The 23,159-nt window shown below is 35.3% G+C and overlaps 1 protein-coding gene across 2 annotated transcripts in view; it reads left to right on the top strand.

Annotated features, from left to right (window-relative positions):
* The first annotated feature begins 8,279 nt into the window (after positions 1-8,279).
* The window catches only part of LOC127807472 (uncharacterized), a 101,705-nt gene continuing 86,825 nt past the window's right edge, over positions 8,280-23,159 (top strand). For both annotated transcript variants that reach the window (XR_008024691.1, XM_052345343.1), the window contains exons 1-5: positions 8,280-8,441; positions 8,577-8,955; positions 9,758-9,860; positions 12,968-13,075; positions 14,195-14,376. Coding sequence is in view for 1 of the 2 variants with exons in the window: in XM_052345343.1 (XP_052201303.1) it covers positions 8,594-8,955; positions 9,758-9,860; positions 12,968-13,075; positions 14,195-14,376 (755 nt within the window). In the remaining variant the exon portion in view is untranslated. The remainder of the gene's footprint in view (positions 8,442-8,576; positions 8,956-9,757; positions 9,861-12,967; positions 13,076-14,194; positions 14,377-23,159) is intronic.

Here is a 23,159-nt window from a genome sequence, read left to right as displayed (position 1 = left end):
CTTGGTAATCTCGTACTAAACTAATTGGTTATAAACGAGTTAATTCAACAAAGAAATCCATATATTGATTAGACCTATACCGTGAGTTTAGCCCATCTCCAAAGTCTTCCCATGTAATTGTGCCCAATTCTTGCTTTAATAATTGATACCACATATGAGCATCTCCATGTAGATGGAATGATGCCAAGGCAACTCGAACAGGTTTAGGAATCTCATGTAGTTAAAAGAACTAATTTTTCTTGAATAAACAATGGTAGGATCGGTCTTCCCATCATAGCATGGCCAGCCTTGATATTTTAAGGGCCTTAAAGTGAAACTTTATATAAAGTCTTTCTTTAAATTTAAAAATAAAATTAAATGTAATGAATACGAATAAAATTATTTTACTATATAAAAAATTCAAAGTTACCACAATAATAGTTTGGAATTCACAATATTTAATTTTAATTTACTCTTATAGCTTTTTTAGATGAAAAATCAATAATCAAACTATTACAATCAATTTGTTCCAACATATGATTTTCAATAAACACCATCGTCAATCCATTTAACCGTTTTTCTGACATTGTTGATCGAAGGTAATATTTTATCAACTTCAACTTTGAGAAATTTCGTTCTACAAATGCAATTGTAACTAGTATGGTCAGAAGTATTCTATAATTATTCATATGTGGGTTAGGCTTGTTAAGGTTGCTTAATGCTTGGATTATAATTAAATTGGGCCTTCCTAAAATTACCACAAAAAAAATTAAAATTGGTTTGATTAGAAAAGAGCCTTAGGCAATTGCTTAGATAGCCTTGACCCAAGGTCATCCCTGTGTCATAACAAGGGAAATTTATCTTTATGATTTTTGGAACAAATGAACTAATACTCTTTTCTTCTTTGGCATTTCGTCGAGCATGTGGTGTGTTATTTGATGCACTGGGATGGTCAACAACACTTTGGGTGTGGTTGGCAATTTTTTCTACCCAATCGCTAAGCTTTTTGAGTGTCTTCGTCAGCTTTCGTAAGAGCTTTTCATGCCCAACTATTGTTTCCATTGTCTTTTCCAAGTTTTCCACTCATTGCTCCATAGCCAGGCTCTAATACCACTTTAGTACACCTGTGAAGGGCGTAGTCTTTTTCCTTTACTTATTTTGAGTTAAGAAGAGAAAATTACATATTTTCAACTTATTTGAGGGAACATAAAGCTCCAATGTTCAAAAAGAACTAATTCGAAAAATAAACCTAGAGGTATCCTGCCTTTATTAGTTGTGCCTATATATATAGACCAAAAAACACTACAATCAATTCCATACAAAAGGAAAGCATATAACTATGCCCATAAAATAAGAAATCCCACATCTACTCAATCCTAATTGCACAATAATTAGATTGACTTATTCAAAACAAGACCCATTCAAAAACAAAATAAAAAAATAAATAAATAAATATGTGCCTTATAAGAATACATCTTATATACAAATTTCCTTATGAAATCAATCGCAATGTTTGGATTGTTGGATCTGGATATGGGAGACCCCTCTGTACATGATGACCATACCCATGGTTTTTGCATACTTGCATGATTGATGATGGCCTTGAGGTTAAGGGAAGACCTCTTAACTGTTAAGGTTTCATGCTTCTTCATAAATTTTTAAAGGTATACATTGGTGTTGATGGGAAGTGCTCAGATAGAATAGAAGCACATGGAACTCGTTCCATGGTTAAATGCGATGCATGATTTACTATTTGGGTTATTATTGTAATAGCAGAATCGAAGTTGCATATGTTTACTATTTTACCTTTAAATTCGATTGCAGTTTACATTCGCAATTGCTTACTTTCGGATGAATCTGTTCTGGAGTTGTACTACCTTTGAAGATCCATGTATTTGTTTGTTTGTCAGTCAGTCAGTCAGTCATTTTCCCAACAGAAGAACATAACGAGGGTAGTTGAAGTGATAACTATTTTTAGTATGGTCCCATACATTTCTTGACTAGGGCTCAAGCCTTCGTTCATATCTTCTTAAATCTTTATACAACTCTAAGTGGCCTTAATTATCGCCATAACCTCCTAATCAGAATCAAAATACCCCAATAAGTGGACCCAACGTAAAGAAATCATAGCGTACGTCTTTGCGATTAGGACTTGTGTGGCTTCACTGGGTGTAGTTTGCCTATATAGGCTGTGTTGCAGAGCGACTAACCTAGACCGACTGTGGGGAGAGAGATGAAAGAAAAGGAATGCAGCAACGTGAAGGCATTTACTGGGAAGCTATTTTAATCAATATAAAGACATTTTTATGAAGTAATGCTATTCATGTCTTGGAGAGATAAACGTCGGTGATATGATAGCTCATGTGAAAGTGTTTGTGGGAAAGATGAAAAGACACCCAACATATTTTATTTTTTATATTCTTTAAATAGATATCTAATGTCAATTAAACACTTTCATATAAGCTGTTACGCCATCCCTCTTCATTTTTATTGGAGATAAATAATATTACTATTTTTTTATATATTTAATTTAAAAAAAAAACATACGATGATTTTTAAATATTACTAGTTAACAAATCTGATCATTGTTTAGTACATTTTTTTATATGAAAATGAAATGTAGATTTTACGTATCACCCATGTCTAAACTGTATCAATTACTTTTGCATTTTTCTTTGATCTCTTTTACACGTAATTGATTATGAAAATTAGAGTCGCAAATAAGTTGAGCCGCTTGCGAGTGACTCGATAGTCAACTTATTAAAAGTTCGTTTGAATTTGTTTATTAAGATAAGCGAATTAAGTTTTAACTTAACTTTAAAACTTAATTTGTGAACAAGTCGACTTTGAGTTCAATAAAACTTGGCTTGATAGGTCATAAGCTGGTCGATTATAGGCTCGTGAGCATGCTTGATTATTGGCTCGTGAACAATTTGTGAATATACTTATTTATGAATACATTAATAAAATTATTCATAATTTTATAATAATATTATTTAACTTAAAATTATCAAACTTTACATTATTATAATAGTATCATTAATAAAATGCATTGATAATAAGATATATTGTGATTTAAAAATTAATCAACTAATGTATGAATTTAATAAAGTAATTATTATTTTAATCGAATAAGAAAATGTTTAGTTGAGTAACAACTAATAAGTATTATACTCAACTGTTTTTTTTTTTTTAATCAAGTAAGTGTAATACCCCATATTTTCGTAAGGTTGCCACGTATTTTAAAGTAGTTTAAAATACCGAAAAATGGGCTTTAATGGGTAATTAGTTGCTGAATCAGCCGCAGGGAATGCCTTGGAGCCTAGATGTTTAAGGAAAATGATGTGACATCGTCAAGCATCTCGAGGTATGATTTATGGCATCGAAAGAAATTGGATCGGGAACGGTTCCCAGTACAGCTAAAAAGGCAATTATGATTTAGGCTGAAATACCGAATTATCGTACGGGGCATCTAGGAAGTCAATGGAACCCCGAGGAAATTCATATTTGGCATGTAGAGTAACCCTTCAGTAGTTTTTTGGAAAAAAACAAAAAGGTTTGTAGTCAAAACGAAGATTCGGGCCTAAGTGCAGTTTTCCGAAATTGATAGAGGGAGGTCGAAACGATATTTTTTCGGAATTTTAAAGAGAATGTTTTAGGATATTTCAAAGAGTTATAAAGGTCTTTAAAGATAAGTTTAATTTTTGAGCCAGGGGTAAAATCGTAATTTTTGAGGTTCGGGTAAAAATGTAATTTACCCAAAAATCAGGGGCATTAGCATAATTAGTCCTTTCTTCAGGGACTAAAATGCAATTAAAAATTGGCCTAGGGACCAAGTTGAAAAGGGTCTAAGTGCAATTACTTGAAAAGTTTGGGGCAAAGTGTAATTCTCGAAACCTTTTTACTAAGGGCATTTGGGAGATTCAAGAAAAGCCTTATAAATGATTTTAGAGATAAGGATGAAGCCTCATTATGACGTTAAAGATAAGATGAAGACTCATGATGACTTTAGAGATAAGATAAAGGCTCATGATGACTTTAAGGATAAGATTTGATTTGATTTGGATAAGAATGATTGCAGAAAATCTAAGAAGATTTGGAATGATTAGAGAATATTTTAGAAGATTTGAAATGATTGGAATATCTTGGAAGATTTTCAAAAGATTTGAAATGATTATAACTTACTTGGTGCCCAAGTTTCCAAGCCTATAAATAGGGTGCCATGGCCAAGGGTTTCCTCATTCTAAGTTGTGATAAATTTGTGCTAGACGAGAGTGCTTTGAGCTTAGTGGATAGAAGGCTTTTGTTCATAGAGAAAAAGAAGCACTTGGGCAACGTGTGAGGAGGAGCTTTGGTCAGAAGACTTGAGGATTTACATAAATTTCGAGGAATCCCGAATTAAGTCAAGGTGAAACTTCTGTACTTTGTGTCTTATTTTTGTTCTCTTATGTGAGACTCCTATACTCTAAATCCTATTTTGGTTCTCTTATGTGAGACTATTGCATGAAACGTGTTTTGTGTAACGTTTTTGTACGCAAAATCATATTGTTCTCTTACATGAAATCATGTTGCATATACGAAATGTAATTTCTTGAAAAATATATGTTATTGGTTTTCAATTATTACATTTATAAAATTCGTGCGGTCATACTGTTGTACCTATCTGTTGTTGTTCGAGGGCAAAAGTTGGATATCCCCCGAGAGGCGCTATGCGTGCGCCATCGAGAAGGCTCTCGTGGGGAAAACCGTGAGTCTAAGGGATAATGGATGTGGTGTTTGCATGAGTTCTATGAGGTCGGGTCGAGGTGACACGATTAGGGACCTCCCGAGAGGCGCTGTGCGTGCGCCTTTGAGAAAGCTCTCGTTGGAGGAGGCTGACATGTTCTCGAGGCACTTCAGAGTAGTTCTCGTTTTTCTCATATGTTTTATATCTGTTCATGCATTGATATAAACTGTTTTTGGAGCTCCCACTAGAAGGTTCATCTTCTAATTGGACTATGTCCCTGGAATATTCAAACGTTCCAGGTTCAGCAAGCGACTCTAAGGGAAAGAAGATAGCTGAAGATTAAGTTATCTGTTGTCGTATGTAGCATGTTTTAGCTATGTTCCGTTGAGGTTTAGTTTTGTTAAATGTAAGTATGGCTCGATGTATAATTGAGGTATTTAGTTGCTATCTCTTAATGATGAGTCTCCATGTATTGAAGTATTTGAAGATGTACTATGGTACGGATTCTCATGATATAATAAAAGTGAATTCAGTTGTGTACCATATCAGGTTTCGATTATCGCTTTCGCAATTTTTATGATATGCTGGGGGGGGTTTGATCGGAATTCGGTGCTTGAGATTTAAGATATGTACCGTGATAAAAAGGAATTTATGTATATTTTGGGACCCAGCATAGTGACACGCTCGGTCAGAAAAATCGGGGTGTTACAGTAAGACCTAGATATTTAAGAGATTGATTGATTATATATTTGTTTTACTCAAATATATAATGAAATAACATTAATCGAATAATCAAATAGTTAATCAACTAAGTGGTATATTAGTTGAATAACTATAACATTTAATTGAGTAATAAATCTGGATTAAAATGACAAGTTTTTATACTTATATCATTAATCGAGTATAGAAAAGACATATTTGAATAAATCCATATCTCATTCGAGTAATACCTAGTTTATTTGACTAATGTTACAATAAATTTTAAAAAATTAATCATTACAGATATCATTAAATTTATATTTTAAGTATTTTATCTACAAATAAAATTTATATATTGGCATAACATTGTAAAATTTATAATAATTTTATCTAAAATTAATAATAGTTCATAATAGTTATACTAAAAATTAATAATAATTCATAATAGTTCATAATGGTTATACTAAAAATTAATAATAATTATTTTTAGTATAACTATTATGAACTATTATGAATTTTAAATTAAATTATTATAAATTATGTAATATTACATTAATATATATAAATAATATTTTCATGAAAATATAGTAATTATTTAAAAATATGAAAATGATATATATTTTGAGTAATATGTAGAATATTTTTTTATTTTATATATTATATATTGTAAAATGCACCAACACTACAGATTAATTTTTAAATAATACATATTTATTATATTTTATTTTTTAAGTCTAACTATTTATTATTAATTAATTTTATTATAATAAATATATTTTTAAAAAATATATATTTAATACTATATATATAGATCATAAAAATCGATTGATCAATCAAAATGATTAAGTCAATTAAATTGTATATTATAATTCATTATTTATATATATGTTTTTTATTTAATTAGTTTTTTTCTTGAATACCTATGATGTTATAATAATTGTTTTGGTTATTGTTATATTTAAAAAGAATTATAAAATAAAAAATATTTAAAAATAAAATAAATAAGATATATGTGAAAAATAATCAAAACTATAAGAATTGAAATAAAATAAATAAAGGTGTATGGAAATTAGTTTATAACTTACATCATATAAATAGAAATGAAAATTGTAAACAGTAGATTGTAAAGGAATTGCAGCAGCCTATTGAAGGTTTGGAGCAGTTAGAGAGAGACCCGCTGCCATTGCTGCCGCCTCCGCCTTGCGGGAGTGTCCATAGCTCTCGCCGCCAACTCTCTTACTCTTAAGGTATGGCCAAACGTTGCATCCTCACCTCTCTCCAAAAGCTTGTCGAGCCCGAGCTGAACTCGAGCTCGGACTATGTTAACCGAGCTCGAGTTTGAGCTTAGATTTGCCAGGGCGAGCTTAGTGAACTCTGCTCGATTCAACCCTAAATTGAAAATTAACTACCTAAAACAAATTTTATCTGTCTATTCCCATGGCGCTTCTCCAACTAAGGTCATCTCTTCTATTCTTTCTTTCATGTCAACTCTCTCTCTCCCTTACTCCAATTGAATTCACCAAGAATAAACAACACAAGACCCAAATTTAAGTTCAATTTGGGTTTTGTGTAATAAATAAAGGAGAATAACACAAATTAAATTTGGGCTTGTTCTAATCTTCAATCTGGGTTTTGATGAAACAACGAAGAATATTGTATTGAAACGAATAATAATTGCAAATGATCTAGTCTAAGGATCATTAAAGGGTTTAAACTTTCTTGCAATGGGGTTTTAAACCTGAATCGCCTATTCGTCTTCTTAAAGATCCTAACGACAATGGTGAGAAGAAAATAGAGTAAATTAGTAAAATTTCGCTTTCGCCACTACTAGAGTGTCATAAAAAGAAATGAGAGAAGATAGGCAAACATGACTTTGCAACTTCTTTCATAAGTGAGAGAGAGAGAGAGAGATTTAAACTGTTTTGGTCAATGAAAAAAATTAATATTTGTTTGCAATTGCAGGAACAAATTAATTGGTGATTTTCAAAAACAATAGAGGTTAATATTAATTTTAAAAATATAAGGATGGTTGGTGCTTTAGGCCGATATAAAAAATAATATATAAATTTTATCTTACAAGTTATGTATAATTTAAAATATTACTGGTCGTAAAACGATATTCATATTTATCTTTATAAATGAAATAGCCAAATTATAAGTGAAATGGGTTTACGTAGTACTTTTCTATCATTTATAATAACGGCATAGCAAGTTGCTTCTAATATATTTATTTTTTCTAAATCTTCTACTTCGTTTTAATGAGATTTAATTTAATTGTTGAATTATTTTAGTAAGATTTAATTGTTGAATTATTTAAATTTTTGGTCATGTGGGTGGTAAGATTAAGGTAGTTTCGATTGTCAATTTTGATGTTGTTTTAAAATGGGTATTTTTTTTTATAAAATTAAATTTTAAATTCATTAAAATTAAATAATTAAGTTATTTTAGTTTTTGATTATACGTGGCTTATAAAACCAAATGAATCCGATGTTTGTTCGGGCAGAGTAAAAAGGTCCGCCATTTTATACCCAGACGTGAACGGGTCGGGTTGGCCTGACCTCCTGCAATTTCAGTTACAACACGAGGTACTGCTACAGGCTTTTCACATCAGTTTAATAACATATATATACATTTATTAATGGTGAGTTTGTGATGTAAAACATAACAAATGAAGAATTAATTAATATATATATAAGTAATGCATGTATGGATAATAGATTTACCGCACCGCCACAGGGTCCGAAATAAAATTTGACGGACAGTTGGACCTGGAGTTGAGATTTGAGGAAAGCCCAAGCCCAAGCCCAAGCCCGATTGAAGTAGGACTACAAAAAACCAAATTGCCACCTCAAGAAGAACACTGTCAAATCAATGACCAAAATTAAAGCGCCAAATCGAGAAGAATCCTGATCCTGGTTCCTGGCCTTGCTGCTCCCAAGACCTCTCCGCTTGAACTATCGCCATTGCCGTGGCGCCTCTTTCTGCCTTTTGTTCCAAGCAAGCAGAAGAGGAAGAAGACTGGTTAACGACGTTTCAGGTTTGCGTTCTATTTCAGTCGCTAAAGAAGGTTCAGGTTTGATTCATCGGCATAAAAAAAGAGAATAGAATAAAAAACCCTCCGTAGGGGGGATTCAAATGCGTAGTCCTCAAAATATTTTATCATCAATGATAGTGGGCGGAGGAACTAGAATGAGCAGCAACTTGGATGGTGAAGGACACAACAATTTGGACTCCAGTCCAACATCTCCCCGCAGCAACGAAATTGGCGATGATGGTAGAATGGAACTAAATGGCACTTCCCGAAAAGACAAAGCACAGCAGCAAGAGGAAGAGGAAGATGAATGTGAGGAGGATTGCGTTGATGAAGAAGATGGGATTCGAGATGATACATATACTTTCAGATTTGATGGGAACATGGATCCTCTGACTTTCGCCGAAGATGATGCTTTTGGAGTCCAGCCCTATCAGCAATTTGAGCGCCTTGAGCACGAGTATGAAGCATTGGCTGAAAAAAAACGTAAAGCACTTGCCACACATCATCATCGCCACTGGTAACTCAACTAATGCTCCAATTTATGCCCATATCACTTTGATGCCTTGGATATGCATAATATACTCATATATTTAAGATCATCGTTGAGGTCATGATCTTTGAGTTGGAATCCTTGTGCAAAAATTTGTTGGTGCTCTTTGAACATAACTTGATCTCAAACGCATATATGATCCTAATTTTGGCGCCTCTTATCAATGTGGATTGGATTTACAAACAAAATTGCATGATCTATTTGCAATTTATAACCCTCATCTTGGGCTTCCTTTGGTGCCACATGCATTCAATGCTGTCAACATAGTTGGTTTGACTTGGTTCTGACTAAGTTGTTCAATCGAGCTTCAAGTGTAAGCGTGTTACATATGTGTTTGATTATGATGATCCACCTAACTTGTTTCTATTTTCTTAATAAGTAAATGTTGAATTATAATGTTTGAAATTTCAACATGTTCTTTTACCTGATCAAGTTAATGTAATCTGAAATCCCTATAAATCTACCCTCTCTCTAATTGGTTAGCTTCTAAGCTGGCAGAATTCCCTATTATCCACTGCTTGGGTTTGAGGTCCTGATATTTCATGAATTTTTCTTTGCTCCACTGGTTCTATAATGCTGACATGTTTTCATTTCCCACTATCTAAATATAGTCAGTGCATCTTGTTGATTATTTTTGTAGTGGTATTAGGCTTATTGTTTCTTGTTGATTAGTTTTGTAGTATTAGGCTCAAAGTTGTTGATTAGTTTTATAGTGTACTCAGCTTGAAAACTTCAACCTGTTTCTTACTATATCAAGTTTCTTTTGTAGCGAAAGCCCACTTAAGAAGTCAAGGAAAGAGGAGATCTCTGCAGCAAGGATGGAGGAAATAATGGAAGCTATGAATTATGGTCTAAGAAGAAAATCAAGGAAGGTATTATGATTGCTAATTTTTCTTCAAATCACTTTAAGGAATTTACTATGGAGGAAGTAGTGAAAGTTATGGATTATGGTTTAAGAAGCAAGTCAAGGAAGGTATTATCATTGTTGACTATTTCTTCTTATCACTTTAAAGAACCTACTAGGGGAGGAGTAGCTAAGAAACCTACCATAAGAGAGATGGGTGACAACTAGCAGCTAGTTAAGATGTGTCATGATCCTAGGGCTTAACCTAGGATCAGTTTGGGAATCGGAAGAATCCGATTCAGCTATGGCCAAGAACAAAAGGAAATTAAGGAGGAATTTGAAAGAATGAGGGAGAGATTAGAAGAAGATTAGGGAAGAATAGAATGAATAGAGGGAGAAGAGAATTGAGTGAGACGAGAGAGTGAGAATAGGATAACGTTGTATTCTATTTTTGCATGCCTTCTCCCAAGGAATGAGATGAATACATATAAGTGTTGCTTGGCATGGGTGTGAATGTAGCAGATCATCCCCCCCTCCAGCAGTTACAGCAAACTATTTTGTCCTTTTCCTAAGGCCTCACATGTAGCCTTTCTAATTCTAACAGAATTGATAGCTGGAATATAGGTGCAACAATTAAAGTAAAAGAAATACAGCACAACCATTCTAATTAACCCTTGGGTCGTGACAAGATGATTACCGTATAAGTAATCTTCTATATTTAAAAGACAAACTGTGATTGTCCCCATAACTCCAAATTTGAAAAAATGCTATCGTGTCCACTTAATGAAAGTTTGACAATGATGAAGATTTACATCATCTGTGGCAAATTGGCTATTGTTCAATGGGTACGAAAATGCCTTCTCCTTGTAGATGGACATGCTTTACTATGCCTCTTGCTAAAGAAGCAAGGAATGACAATCATATTTAAATTTGAACCTACTAGTCTATTTGGAAGTAATAAATAACCTTTTGGATGAAGTTATCACTATTTAAGCTAAAACGAGTTTGAAAACAGAAATGATTCAATTAGTGGAGTACATAGATTCTTTGCATGCTATTGTGGCCAGAGTGCTTCAATTTGATAATTAAGGTTGGGAATCAGGTGTGATTTGTAAACTACAAAAATACCAGATTTACAAATATGTATTAAATCTGAAAGCATGTTGTGAAATGAAAGTATGTCATGCATATGGAGGCATGTGTAGCTTGGGTATTATGATGTCAAAGCGTGTTGTATCTCTTAAACTTGTCTATAAACTAGATCCTTCCTATCAACCATGTTAAATAAATTGTCATGTACCTAGGATTAACCTAGGGTTTAGAATGGAATTTGAGAGAAATCGGGAAAAATAGAACAACAAGACAAGGAGAATCAGAGCAAAAAGAGAACAGACACAATTGAGAGGGAATAGAGGTGATCAAGAGAGATAATAGAAAAATCAGGGCGGAAATTGAGAGAGAATTGATGAGAGGGAAAGTTTGAAATTCAATTATCATTCAAAACATACATTCTCTAACTACACTAGCCTATTTATAGGCTTTGCAAATGAAAGTAATAACAACTACAACATAAGAGAACAACCAAAAGAGAAATACATACAATTCGTATTACTAATCTATCCTTGGGGTTGTGGCATAAAGGTATAAGGAATGATGTAGGATGGAAATGATAGCGTTGTGTTGTGTGTGTGGTTTATGAAGAGTTATTTGTGGAAATGGAAGCATACTATGCCATGAACTTTTGTTATATTGATTGGAATCATGTATTGTAACACCCCAATGTTTTATCTAGGACATGTGGTACAGTGGGATTATTTTGTGAGTGGCCAAAACGGAGGTGTTTGGAAATGTTTGTAGTCTTTCAAGGGAGAAGGGCCAAACCTCAACTTTACAACCTATTCAAATTCCTTTCAGGTTTTTAGTGGTGATTGGTTTTAGTCCAACTGAAACCAGTTGGAAGAAGTGCCATCAAGATGAAAAGAAACTAGGGTTTGAGGGTTCAGGAATTCAAAGTACTGCTGCACTTTGAGTGGCTTCAGTAGGATCCTCTCTTGCAAATTGAGAAAAATTGAGCTTGATATTTTTGAGACAATTGATTGGCTAGGATGAAGCAAAATCTGGGGGCATTACAGGGGGTTCTTTGGTTTGGAATGGAAGAAAATTGGTTAGGAGAACTTGACAAAGTAATGGGGCAAAAAAAAAAAAAAAAAAAAAAAGGTGTTTGGCAAGGTATTAGGCTGAGGCGAAGAGGGAGTTTTTCCATTGAGTTCAGAAGCTGTTGCAGCACTCATCTTGTTTGGTGAAAAAGAAACTATAAGAGCTGCAATTCATTCTTGGATTTGTTGAAGTTGCTGCTCTTGCAACTTAGTTTTCGACTCAGCCTTCAACTTAGCCCTCATTCATCTGCATTAGCATCTTCTCTTCTAGGGTTCCCATCTGCTATTCGTTTTCTGAATCTTTGCTTCTAGTTTCTTCAGCCATTCGATCAAGCAGTAGTAGGTGTTCAGTTGGTGGATGAATGTTCTCTCAGTGAAGCACCAAATGATAGAAATTTCAAGATTAGGATTCAATAAAATGGGCTCACTGTTGGGCACTGGCCAGCAATCAAACCCTAAGAAGAAATAGGGGAAATAAAAATTCTTGAGAAGGAAGAGATGGAGAGAAAACTTGAAATTTGATTTCTATATTCCATAAAATGAATATAACAACCCTTTGTTCTAGAATATTGGAGGGAAGAGCTTTTCTGGAGGGAACTCTTCAACTAATTCTGCAACTATCAAAAATATTCTCCAATAAACTAACCAACAGATTGTTTTCAACAAACCAACTTACAGTCAACAACCAACTACCGGTACAACTAATAGTACATCTTGCAAATATTTAAAGTAACTGCTAGATCAGCTAGCGTTCTCTGCAATAGCTAGCTGTCACCTCTGGAATTCTTCTTTTTATTACAAGTGTTTCTACTCTAGCATTCATATCATACTCACTGTTGGCGTGTTTGCATGTTTCCTGCTGATTTATTTATTTATTTTTTCTGTGAAGGTCATTGTTTGTTAAATGTAAATACAATGTATTTTATAAGTTGAATTCTTATCTAGATTTTCATGCCACCTGCTGTTCTTTCCTGTGCAGGCTAAGAAAAGAGGAAGACACAAGGGATCAAAGAAGAAACTTAGTCCAGAAGTCACACGAAAGCTTGGTAGCGCTACTCTTCATTATGCACACGGCCAGTACGAAGAGGTACTGTGTTAACTGTTAATTCCTTCTAGTGAACCTTTAATAATGCAATGTTTATGTTGTGAGAAACACAAGAAGGGAATACAAGAAGATGCAGGGAATATAGGGATATAATAGCTGTCATATCCTTGTTTTACACTTGGGAAGCATGGGCAACTATCCCTTTAGTTTTGACAGTGATAATCCTCTCATTGCTAATACCCTTCTTCTCAAATTTTGGTGCATTTTTCCTGTGCCTGCCTTTCCTGGAAGAGTGTGGAAATTAGTACTTGGAACTCCCAGAAAAACACTAAAGCACAAGTATGTTTGACATGAACTAGCACTGGCCCTCAATGTCCACCATTCAATCAAATGTTTAGAACATAAAACTTCCTCAATTACACCTTTTTCAACAAATCCAGGTTGGGAAGCATTGTTGTTCCACCTTTGAATTGTTTAGTTTTCCAGTAACTCTCCATCTTTTTGGTTTCTTTGATTTTAGCTATCCTCATTTCAATCCCTTTTTGTTCCTTTTGTGGATGTGTTGTCATGGTTCTAATTCAAAAATTAGGAGACAACTGCATCCTTTTTTTTCATAGCTTATTGGCAGCATTGTCCTAGTCGCAGCAATGTCAAACAATTCTTAGATTAATCTATTGGCATTGGCTCTAAATGTGTCTTTTAAATCCATTCATGACAGAAACCAATTTAATCTATTAAAGCAGGGTCAGTGCTTCGTTTCCTATTCAAACTCCTCCTTGGAGCATTTGAAAAGTTGGTTTCTTGCCTCTTCTATCTATAAACTCAGTATTACGTGAGGGGGAGGAAGGGAGGGCTTTCCTAGACAACTTTGCAAACTATACTTTCTTATCCCTGACTTACATGCACCAATTTTACAGGTAGCTTATACTAATGTAGATTACTAATCACTAATGTTGCATTTTTTAACTAAATTATTGATATATTATGCTGGAGGATAATGTCAGGAACTCTATTATCCTGTCAAAAGCTTGCTTCATTGTCATATAGATCTAGTTGGCTGTTAGCCTTGAAACAATGATTCTAATCTGTCATCCTTTCCGCCCACTCCATTGGATTTGTTCAATGTTTTGCTAATTTCTTTTAGTTAATTTTGATTTGTAGGCCATATCTGTGTTGAAAGAAGTTGTAAGGATTGCACCTAATTTGCCTGATCCATACCACACCCTTGGGCTCATTTATAATGCAATTGGGGATAAGAAGAAATCTTTAAATTTCTATATGCTTGCTGCCCATTTGACACCAAAAGATTCATCACTTTGGAAACTCCTTGTCAACTGGTCCATGTGAGTTATCTTATGCCTTTTGATTTTATCTTCTTGTTTGGTAATATTTTTGATGTCAAAGTTTTGATTGGAAAAATTTTAGTGATATTCTATGTGGTATGCAATAAAAGCTTTTGAATGGTATTCTTTGTGGTATGGATTAAAAGCATTCAATAATCTTCCTACATATTTAACATGTTAAAACCGAGACTATGATCTCTCAAGAATCACTCAAGAACCTCACCGAATTCAAAACAATATTGAATACTGAAAGTAGAAAATAAAAACAGAATTAAAAGTAGAGAAAATCGAACCAGATTGCAGCACACAAGATATACCCTAGTTCATGCCATTTACATGGCACTACATCCAGCAATCCAAGAAGCAAACAATCCACTAGAAATGAATATGAAACCAGTACAAGAATACCCCACTTTCACTCCATCTTGCCTCTCGAATACAATACTCTAATGAAGACAACAAGAACTAGAATTGCACAGCTCTTACTCTCGCCTCTCACTGTATCTGAACACAAGGAATGAAAGATATGAATGTTTGATGATGAGACTGGCCTCCACCCCCTTCTATAGACTAGAGGGGCGGAACTATTTAAGGGAGAAATAACTAACTCATAAAAGGTCAAATCTACCCTTAATAAAACAATTAGTTACATTTATGTCCTATTAACTAACTGCTGCCAAATCATCTTTATTTCTTCTTAAAATCCAGCATTCAATTACTTTAGGCAAAACAGTAACATAACAGCCTTGCAATTGATATCTTCTATTAGTTTCATTTTTGTTATTATTTTTTCAGAAGTATTATTCATTGATGGATATGTTGTCTTCATGACTAATATGAGAAAGTCGGTAGACTAACATGGAATTCCACTCACCTCCCCTTCTGTTAGTAACATTTAGGGCAAGTTGCAACCAAACCCCTTATGGTTCAGGTCAATCTTATAGATGTGTTGAACGAAGAAGAGAAATTCAAAATTTGAAGAGACTCAAAAGATGGGATAATGATAAGATTTTAAAGTCTTGTAGATTAGATGTAAACTTGTATTTTAAAGTTTGATTAGCTTCTATAATTTAGGAGATAAGGTTTCCTAAAATTTAGGAGATAGCATATCTTATCTCATCTCCTACTTTATAGGAGAATAGATAAGAATAACTATTGTATTTAATCCCTTTCTTGTTTCTAGTTTAATTAATCAAGCAAGAATTTACTGCTTATTTCATGGTATCAGAGCCCTAGGCAAGATCCCTAAGATGTTTTTTTTTTCTGCCGGCTGTTACCTTTCTCAAAGATCATGGCCGATGCAAATCAAAACCCTACCCTTACTGAAACTTTAGCCACTAGTTCCCCGAGTATGATTCAACCCTCTACTCCTTCTCAATCTTTCCCTAATCTGGCCAGCCATCCAATCGACAACCATCCACTACAAATTACTCACCATAAACTAAATGGGAGTAATTTTAGGGAATGGTTTCAATCCGTTTTACTAGTGATCAAGGGAAAAGGAAAATCAAGCTATTTGACTGGTGCAATTTCTGCTCCTCCATCAACAGATGCCTCTTACAGCACTTGGGAAGCAGAAAATTCAACCATCATGGCATGGTTGATAAATTACATGGAGCTTAGGATTGGAAGGACATATCTCTTCCACAAAACAGTCAAAGAGATTTGGGATTCGGTGCAAGAGATGTACTCGGATTTGGAGAATTCATCTCAAAGTTTCGAAATCAGGTCAGCCCTAAGAAACACCAAACAAGGTAACTCGAATGTTACAGATTATTTCAATACTTTGGTAGAATTATGGCATGAGATGGACCTATTCTATACTATTGCTTGGGAGCATGCTGCTGATAGTATTAAGTACAATAAGATGGTTGAAAAAGATCGGATTTTTTATTTTCTCCATGGACTTAACAGTGATTTAGATGAAGTGTGTGGCAGGATTTTAGGTACTAAGCCTCTGCCTACTTTAAGAGAAGTTTTTGCAGAAGTTAGACGAGAAGAAAGCCGATGCAAGGTGATGCTTCAATCGGCTGATGGCCTAGCAAGGAGAGTTGGTCCAAAAAGATGCAGGGAGGGAGAAGCAATGGTGTGATTATTGCAAGAAACCATATCATACGCGTGTTGGAAGATCCATGGCAAACTCGCCAACTGGAAGCCAAAGAATAAGAGAGAAGGTACTAGATCAGCTTATGTAGCTGCTACACCCAGTGAGAATGGACCAAAACCAGTGGAAAAAGGACAAAAAACAGATTTGAATCTAACAGATGAACAAATCCAGACCTTGTACTGACTGTTAAATCAGGGTAGCAGCTTGGCTAGCCCTTCTAATCATCAATCTACAGCATCAGTTGCTCTGGAAGGTAATCCTCACTACTCTTTGGTGTCAAAACGGCTTCCTAAGGATGTATGGATAATAAACACTGGGGCATCTGATCATATGTCTAATTCTATGGACTGTATGACTGAATATAGGCCATGTCCAACACTGATTGAGATCTCTATGGTTGATGGTACTATTTCTCCTGCCTTGGGATTTGGCAAAGTTTGTATTTCTAACCTAAAACTTAATGTAGTCCTATATGTGCCTGGATTAAGCTACAATCTGTTATCAGTGAATAGAATTACAAATGACATAAATTGCAGAGTGATTTTCTTCCCATCCTTCTGTTTATTTCAGGATCAAGCCTCGGGGATGATGATTGGTAGTGCTGAAGCTAAGGATGGTCCCTATTGGTTGAAAGGAAGTCCCTCAAATCCATTCCATTTGAATAAAGTTGTTCTAAATCTTAATTCAAATGCCAAAGTTATATTATGGCATAAACGTTTAGGACATCCTAGTTTCCCTTATCTTAAATTTTTGTACTCTCAATTCTTCATTAATAAAGATCACACTCTTTCATGTGAACAATGTACTCTTGCAAAACAGCCTCGAGCTCATCATTCCATCCAACCCTATAAACCCTCATCACTATTTCATTTGGTTCATAGTGACATTTGGGGCCCTTCCAAACTCTCAAATATTTCAGGCTCTAGGTGGTTTATTACCTTCATAGATAACCACTCTAGGGCTTATTGGGTATATTTTATGAAAGAGAAATCCGAAGCTAGCAGTATTTTCAAATGATTCCATAAGTTTGTCTTGAATATGTTTCAAACTTCTATTTATATTCTTAGAACTGATAATGGGAGGGAATATTTTTCACATGACATAACCAATTACCTACTTGACAATGGGATTATGCACCAAAGTTCTTGTCCCTACACACCACAACAAAATGGTGTGGCCGAAAGAAAAAATAAGCATCTCTTAGAAGTTGCTAGAGCCATGATGTTCACCACTCATGTCCCTAATTCTTATTGGGGGGAGGCAGTTCTTACAGCTGCCTATCTCATAAATCGTCTTCCCTCAAAGACATTAAACTTCCAAACACCCCTTGAAGCTCTTTGTGCTATATATCCTCATGCCCCATTCTTACAATCTCTTGAGCCTAAAGTGTTTGGTTGTGTTGTCTATGTTCACAACAACAGTATTTCTCACACTAAGCTTGATCCCAAGGCCCTAAAATGTCTATTCATTGGTTATTCCCCTACCCAAAAGGGCTACAAGTGTTACTGCCCTATGAACGGCAAGTATTACATCTCCACCGATGTTACATTCTATGAAGATCTTCCCTTCTATCAGTCCACCTCCTCCATGGATATACCTGCTGATCCTATCTCTGCCCTTCCTTTTTCACTGCCAGTGTATTCTCAAGGGGGGAGAAACTCCAACTTATGACAATACACTGACAGTGGAATCAATCCCTATAACAACAGCAGCCCCAGTAGCTCCTGAAACAAGCCCAGCAGCTCCTGAAACCAGCCCAGCAACTCTTGAAACAATCCCAAAAGTTCCTGAAACAGCCCCTGATTCAAAACCAGCAGCTTCTAACCATTGTTCTGATCAGTCCTATTCATCTCAGCCTTAGACCATTGTTTCTCAGCCTCAATTTGTCTATTCCCAACGACCAAGGAACCAAACAGGGCTGTAGCAGTGCCAATCATCTCTACCAAAAGCTTGTCCATCAGAGGATGACTGCAGCTTTGAAGGAGATATGTCAAGAAACAGCATAAAACATGGCACTGACAGTGATGCTATACCTAAGGATGGGTTAGATTGGGCAATGCCAATAGCCCTACGAAAGGGGGTAAGGTCTTGTGCAAAATATCCTATCAAAAATCATTTGACTTATTCTAAGTTATCTCCTAAGTTCAGAGGTTTTATTGCTAAAGTTGACAGCATAATAGTTCCAAAAGACATCCAGGGAGCTATGCAAGATCCTAAATGGAAAGCAGCAGTTATGGAGGAAATGAAGGCACTAGTTGGGAATGGTACATGGAATATAGTGAAAAAACCCTTAGACAAGAAAATAGTTGGATGCAAATGGGTATTTACTGTGAAGCACAAATCTGATGGCAGTGTTGAAAGATATAAAGCTCGGTTGGTAGCCCAAGGTTTTACTCAAACCTATGGAATAGACTATGAGGAGACCTTTGCTCCTGTGGCAAAATTAAATTCTATCTGGGTAATTCTTTCTATTGCTGTAAATTTAGATTGACCACTATTTCAATTTGATATTAAAATTGCATTTCTAAATGGGGACTTGGATGAGGAAATATATATGAAAATCCCACCAGGTTTTGAAGATGAGGCTGGTATAGGAAATGTTTGCAAATTGAGGAAGTCATTATATGGTTTGAAACAATCACCTAGGGATTGGTTCAAAAAGTTCAACACGACCTTAATTCAGTTTGGTTATCAACAAGGACACGCCGATCATATTTTGTTTGTGAAAACCACAGAAAATGGAAAGATATCTATTCTAATTGTTTATGTTGATGATATTATTATAACAAGAGATGACATACAAGGGATTGAAACCTTAAAGGGGTAGTTGAAGGCCAAATTTGAAGTCAAGGATCTCGGGCCTATGAAATACTTCTTAGGCATGGAGGTTGCTAGAAGCCGAGAAGGGTTATTTATCTCACAAAGGAAGTACACCATTGATTTTCTAAAGGACACTGGGATGATGGCTTGTAGACCTACTGGAACTCCACTAGACAAAGGCTAGAAATCAAGAGAAGAAGATGATGATATCCCTGTAGATAAGGAAAGGTATCAACGTTTGGTAGGAAGATTGATTTATTTGTCTCTTATTAGGCATGACATAGCCTATGCAGTAAGTAAAATAAGTCAATACATGCATTCACCCACACAAAGACACATGGATGCCGTCTTTCATGTACTAAGATATCTTAAAGGAACCCTTGGAAAAGGAATGATGTTTCAGAAAACCAAGAAAAGGGAAATTGAAGGATTTGTGGATGCAGATTGGGCATGCTCAATTGAGGACAACAGGTCAACAACTGGGTATTGCACCAAGGTATGGGGAAATGTTGTGACATGGAGAAGTAAAAAGCAATCAGTGGTGGCTTGTAGTAGTGCTGAGGCAGAATTTCGAGCTATAGCTCAAGGAATATGTGAAGTTATTTGGTTAGAAAAGCTATTGGGAGATCTGAAGATACCCTTGGTTCAACCTACAAGGGTATACAGTGATAGTAGGTTGGCAATAAGCATAGTAATGAATCCTATCCAACATGATCGCATGAAACATGCTAGGATAGACAAAAGCTTTATAAAATGAGAAATTGAAGAAGGGGGAATAATGTTGTCTTATATTCCTACCAATGATCAAATTGCGGATGTATTCACAAAGACCATGGCAAGACCCGGATTTGAATTTCTAATTGGCAAGCTGGGGATGACTAGCATCTATTCCTCAGCTTGAGGGGGAGTGTTGAACGAAGAAGAGAAATTCAAAATTTGAAGAGACTCAAAAGATGGGATAATGATAAGATTTTAAAGTCTTGTAGATTAGATGTAAACTTGTATTTTAAAGTTTGATTAGCTTTTATAATTTAGGAGATAAAGGTATCCTAAAATTTAGGAGATAGCATATCTTATCTCATCTCCTACTTTATAGGAGAATAGATAAGAATAACTGTTGTATTTAATCCCTTTCTTGTTTCTAGTCTAATTAATCAAGTAAGAATTTACTGCTTGTTTCAAGATGTTATTCTTGTTAGCTGCTTTTGTTAATTTGGATGCTAACACCCTTAACAATGTTATGTAAACTACGCCATTTTGAGGAAGCCCTAATTATTATTAATCTTCTGCCTTTTACTTTCCTCACTTTCCCTCTTTGTATATTTTCTGCAAGACTCTTTACTTTCTCTTTCTATATATGCATATCTCCTTTCCCATCTGCTATCTCTAGAGAATTCCTATGTTGAATTGGCTTTGAGGAGCTTTCACAAGATCACCCCTTTCCTTTATGCTCAATCTCCAAAAACTCATCACTGAATATGGCTCATGGAATTTATAGAGGAAGGTGAATGTGAAATGAATTGAAACTAGATGGGTTTTTCGACTTGTTTGTTTCTTATGTTGCAAAAGTTTCATTCACTTGTTCGAGGTTCTTTGATCTTCTCATCATGATACATCAACTTTTCACCTGACTTGTGCTGTTTCCATGTTGAGAAATTAACACGTTTCCTGATGCTCTAAAACCAATGTAGTTGAGTACAAAAATGACCACAATAAATTTGAATGCAAAATCTGCAATGTCAAACAACATATCAAGCTTTTATCCTACTTTGGGGTTAGCTACATGAATTCTAGCTTTTCATTCAATTGTCTCTCACCAAGTTTTTTTTGGTCTTCTTCTACCTCTTTTGCTAACTGCTTGTTCTATTCCATCCGCTTTTCTCACATGAGCTTTTATTAGTCTTCGACTCACTTAACCAAACCATATTAATCGTGTCTCTTGTATCTTATCTTCAATAGGAGCCACTGTAACCTTATAAATAACCCCAGTTCTTATTTTATCTTTTCTTGTAGGGGGCCACACATCCATTTTAGCATCCTCATTTTAGTCACACTCATATTTTGCACATGTTGGTCCTCCACTATCCAACAATGTTTGCCATGCAATAAAGTGTCAGATCCCCCATATGACAAGGTGGGTTCTCAATTGTTGAGAGGGGTTAAGGTGAAAGAATTAGGAATTGAGGGAGAAGATTTGAGAGAAAAGAGAGAGAGAATGAGAGAGAATTGAGGAGGGAAACAAAATTCTTCAATTCAATTATCGTGTGGGTATTGGCTTTGGTCAGTGCTTTTTTATACTGATCAATAGCCTGGTTTGGGTGCCAAAACAGTTACCCAACTTGCCTGCTTGGTTAATACAACTTGCCCACTTGGCATGTTGGAACATTCCTCCAGCTATGCCAAACACAGTCTTATTTACAAGGCCTAACAACCTAATAACATGACATAAAGTTGGTCTTATAATTGTCTTATACAATTTTACTTTTAGCTTTGATGGAATCTTACCATCACATAAACCACTAGATGCATTTTTCCATTTTAACCATCCTACCTTAATTTATGGGTAACACTTTCATTAATCTCCCCATCTTTTTGGATGATTTTTCAACATATCTAAATTAATCCATTTTTTTTTTTGGTATGACTTATCTTCCAATTTTATCATAATATCATCTGCTCTTATATTTTTACCAAACATGCATCCCATATATTTTGTTTTCACTCTACTTAATTTAAAACCTTTAGATTTTGATGTATTCCTCCATATCTCAAGTTTAGTATTCATGTCTTCTTTTGTCTCATCTGCCAACATGTCATTTACAAATAGCATACATCATGACACCTTTGCTTGGACACATTTAAGGAGTTCATCCATTACTGGGGCAAATAGGTGAGGACTTAAAGTAGATCCTTGATGTAATTCTTTGTGATTGAAAAAGCCTCAGAATCTCCTCCATAGGTTCTGACATTCTCTACTCCATGATACATATCGTTAATAACTTATGTATAAGCAATTTGGACTCCTATCTCCTCTAAACCCTTCGTAAATGTCACGACCCTAGGATATTAAAAGGGTAATATTGTAATTGGGCTGCATATTGTTGTAATTCGGTTAGAGGCCCTGGTTGTTGCTTAATTTGTTGACCTTCAGTTTCAATAACTAAAGTACAATTAGGTATGCCTATAAAAGGCCAGTTGTAAGGGATGGGAATTATCCTGGCAATAGAAGATTGAATCTTTTCCCTCTTTTCCTATTCTCTCTCATTCTCTCTCTCGGTTCTCTTTTCAACTCTCTTTACTTATATTTTCTCTTGAATTTTACCCAAATTAGCCTTGTTAGATCCTAGGATCTGATAACTGGTATTAGAGCCAACGGTCTTGGCTGTCAGACGAAAGTGGGTCGGAGGGCGGTCACGGTCTGAGTTGGAGGCGACGTAGACAAACCCAAGGGTTGCGACTGGTGTGGGAGCTGCGACATCGGTGGGTTTCGTAGGTGACAATTGGGTCTGTTGAGACAGTAATTAAGCCGAACAAAGGGGTTAGTTCGTGTCAACCGAAGGTAGCAATTAGTAGAAGCATGGCAAAAGGAACAAGAATGAAGCAATTGGAAGCTCATTTGGATACGATGGAGATTGGCCTTCACCAAACTCAAGAGCAACTGGAAGGTCGATTTGAGATGGTGGAATTTAGGCGCTGCCAGACGCAAGAGGAGGTGAGTCATGGTAGGGTTGAGAACGCGGCGACCAGAGACAAGATGATGTCAATAGAGAAGAACCTGAAGGCTGAGATTATCGGCGTTCGTGAGGATGTTTCTAATCTTAGGGAGGAGTTTTCCGGGTTTGTTCAGCAGTTGAGT

Source organism: Diospyros lotus, chromosome 8 (assembly GCF_014633365.1).
Source record: "Diospyros lotus cultivar Yz01 chromosome 8, ASM1463336v1, whole genome shotgun sequence".
Lineage (NCBI taxonomy): Eukaryota > Viridiplantae > Streptophyta > Magnoliopsida > Ericales > Ebenaceae > Diospyros > Diospyros lotus.
This window is presented reverse-complemented; position numbering and strand designations above follow the sequence as displayed.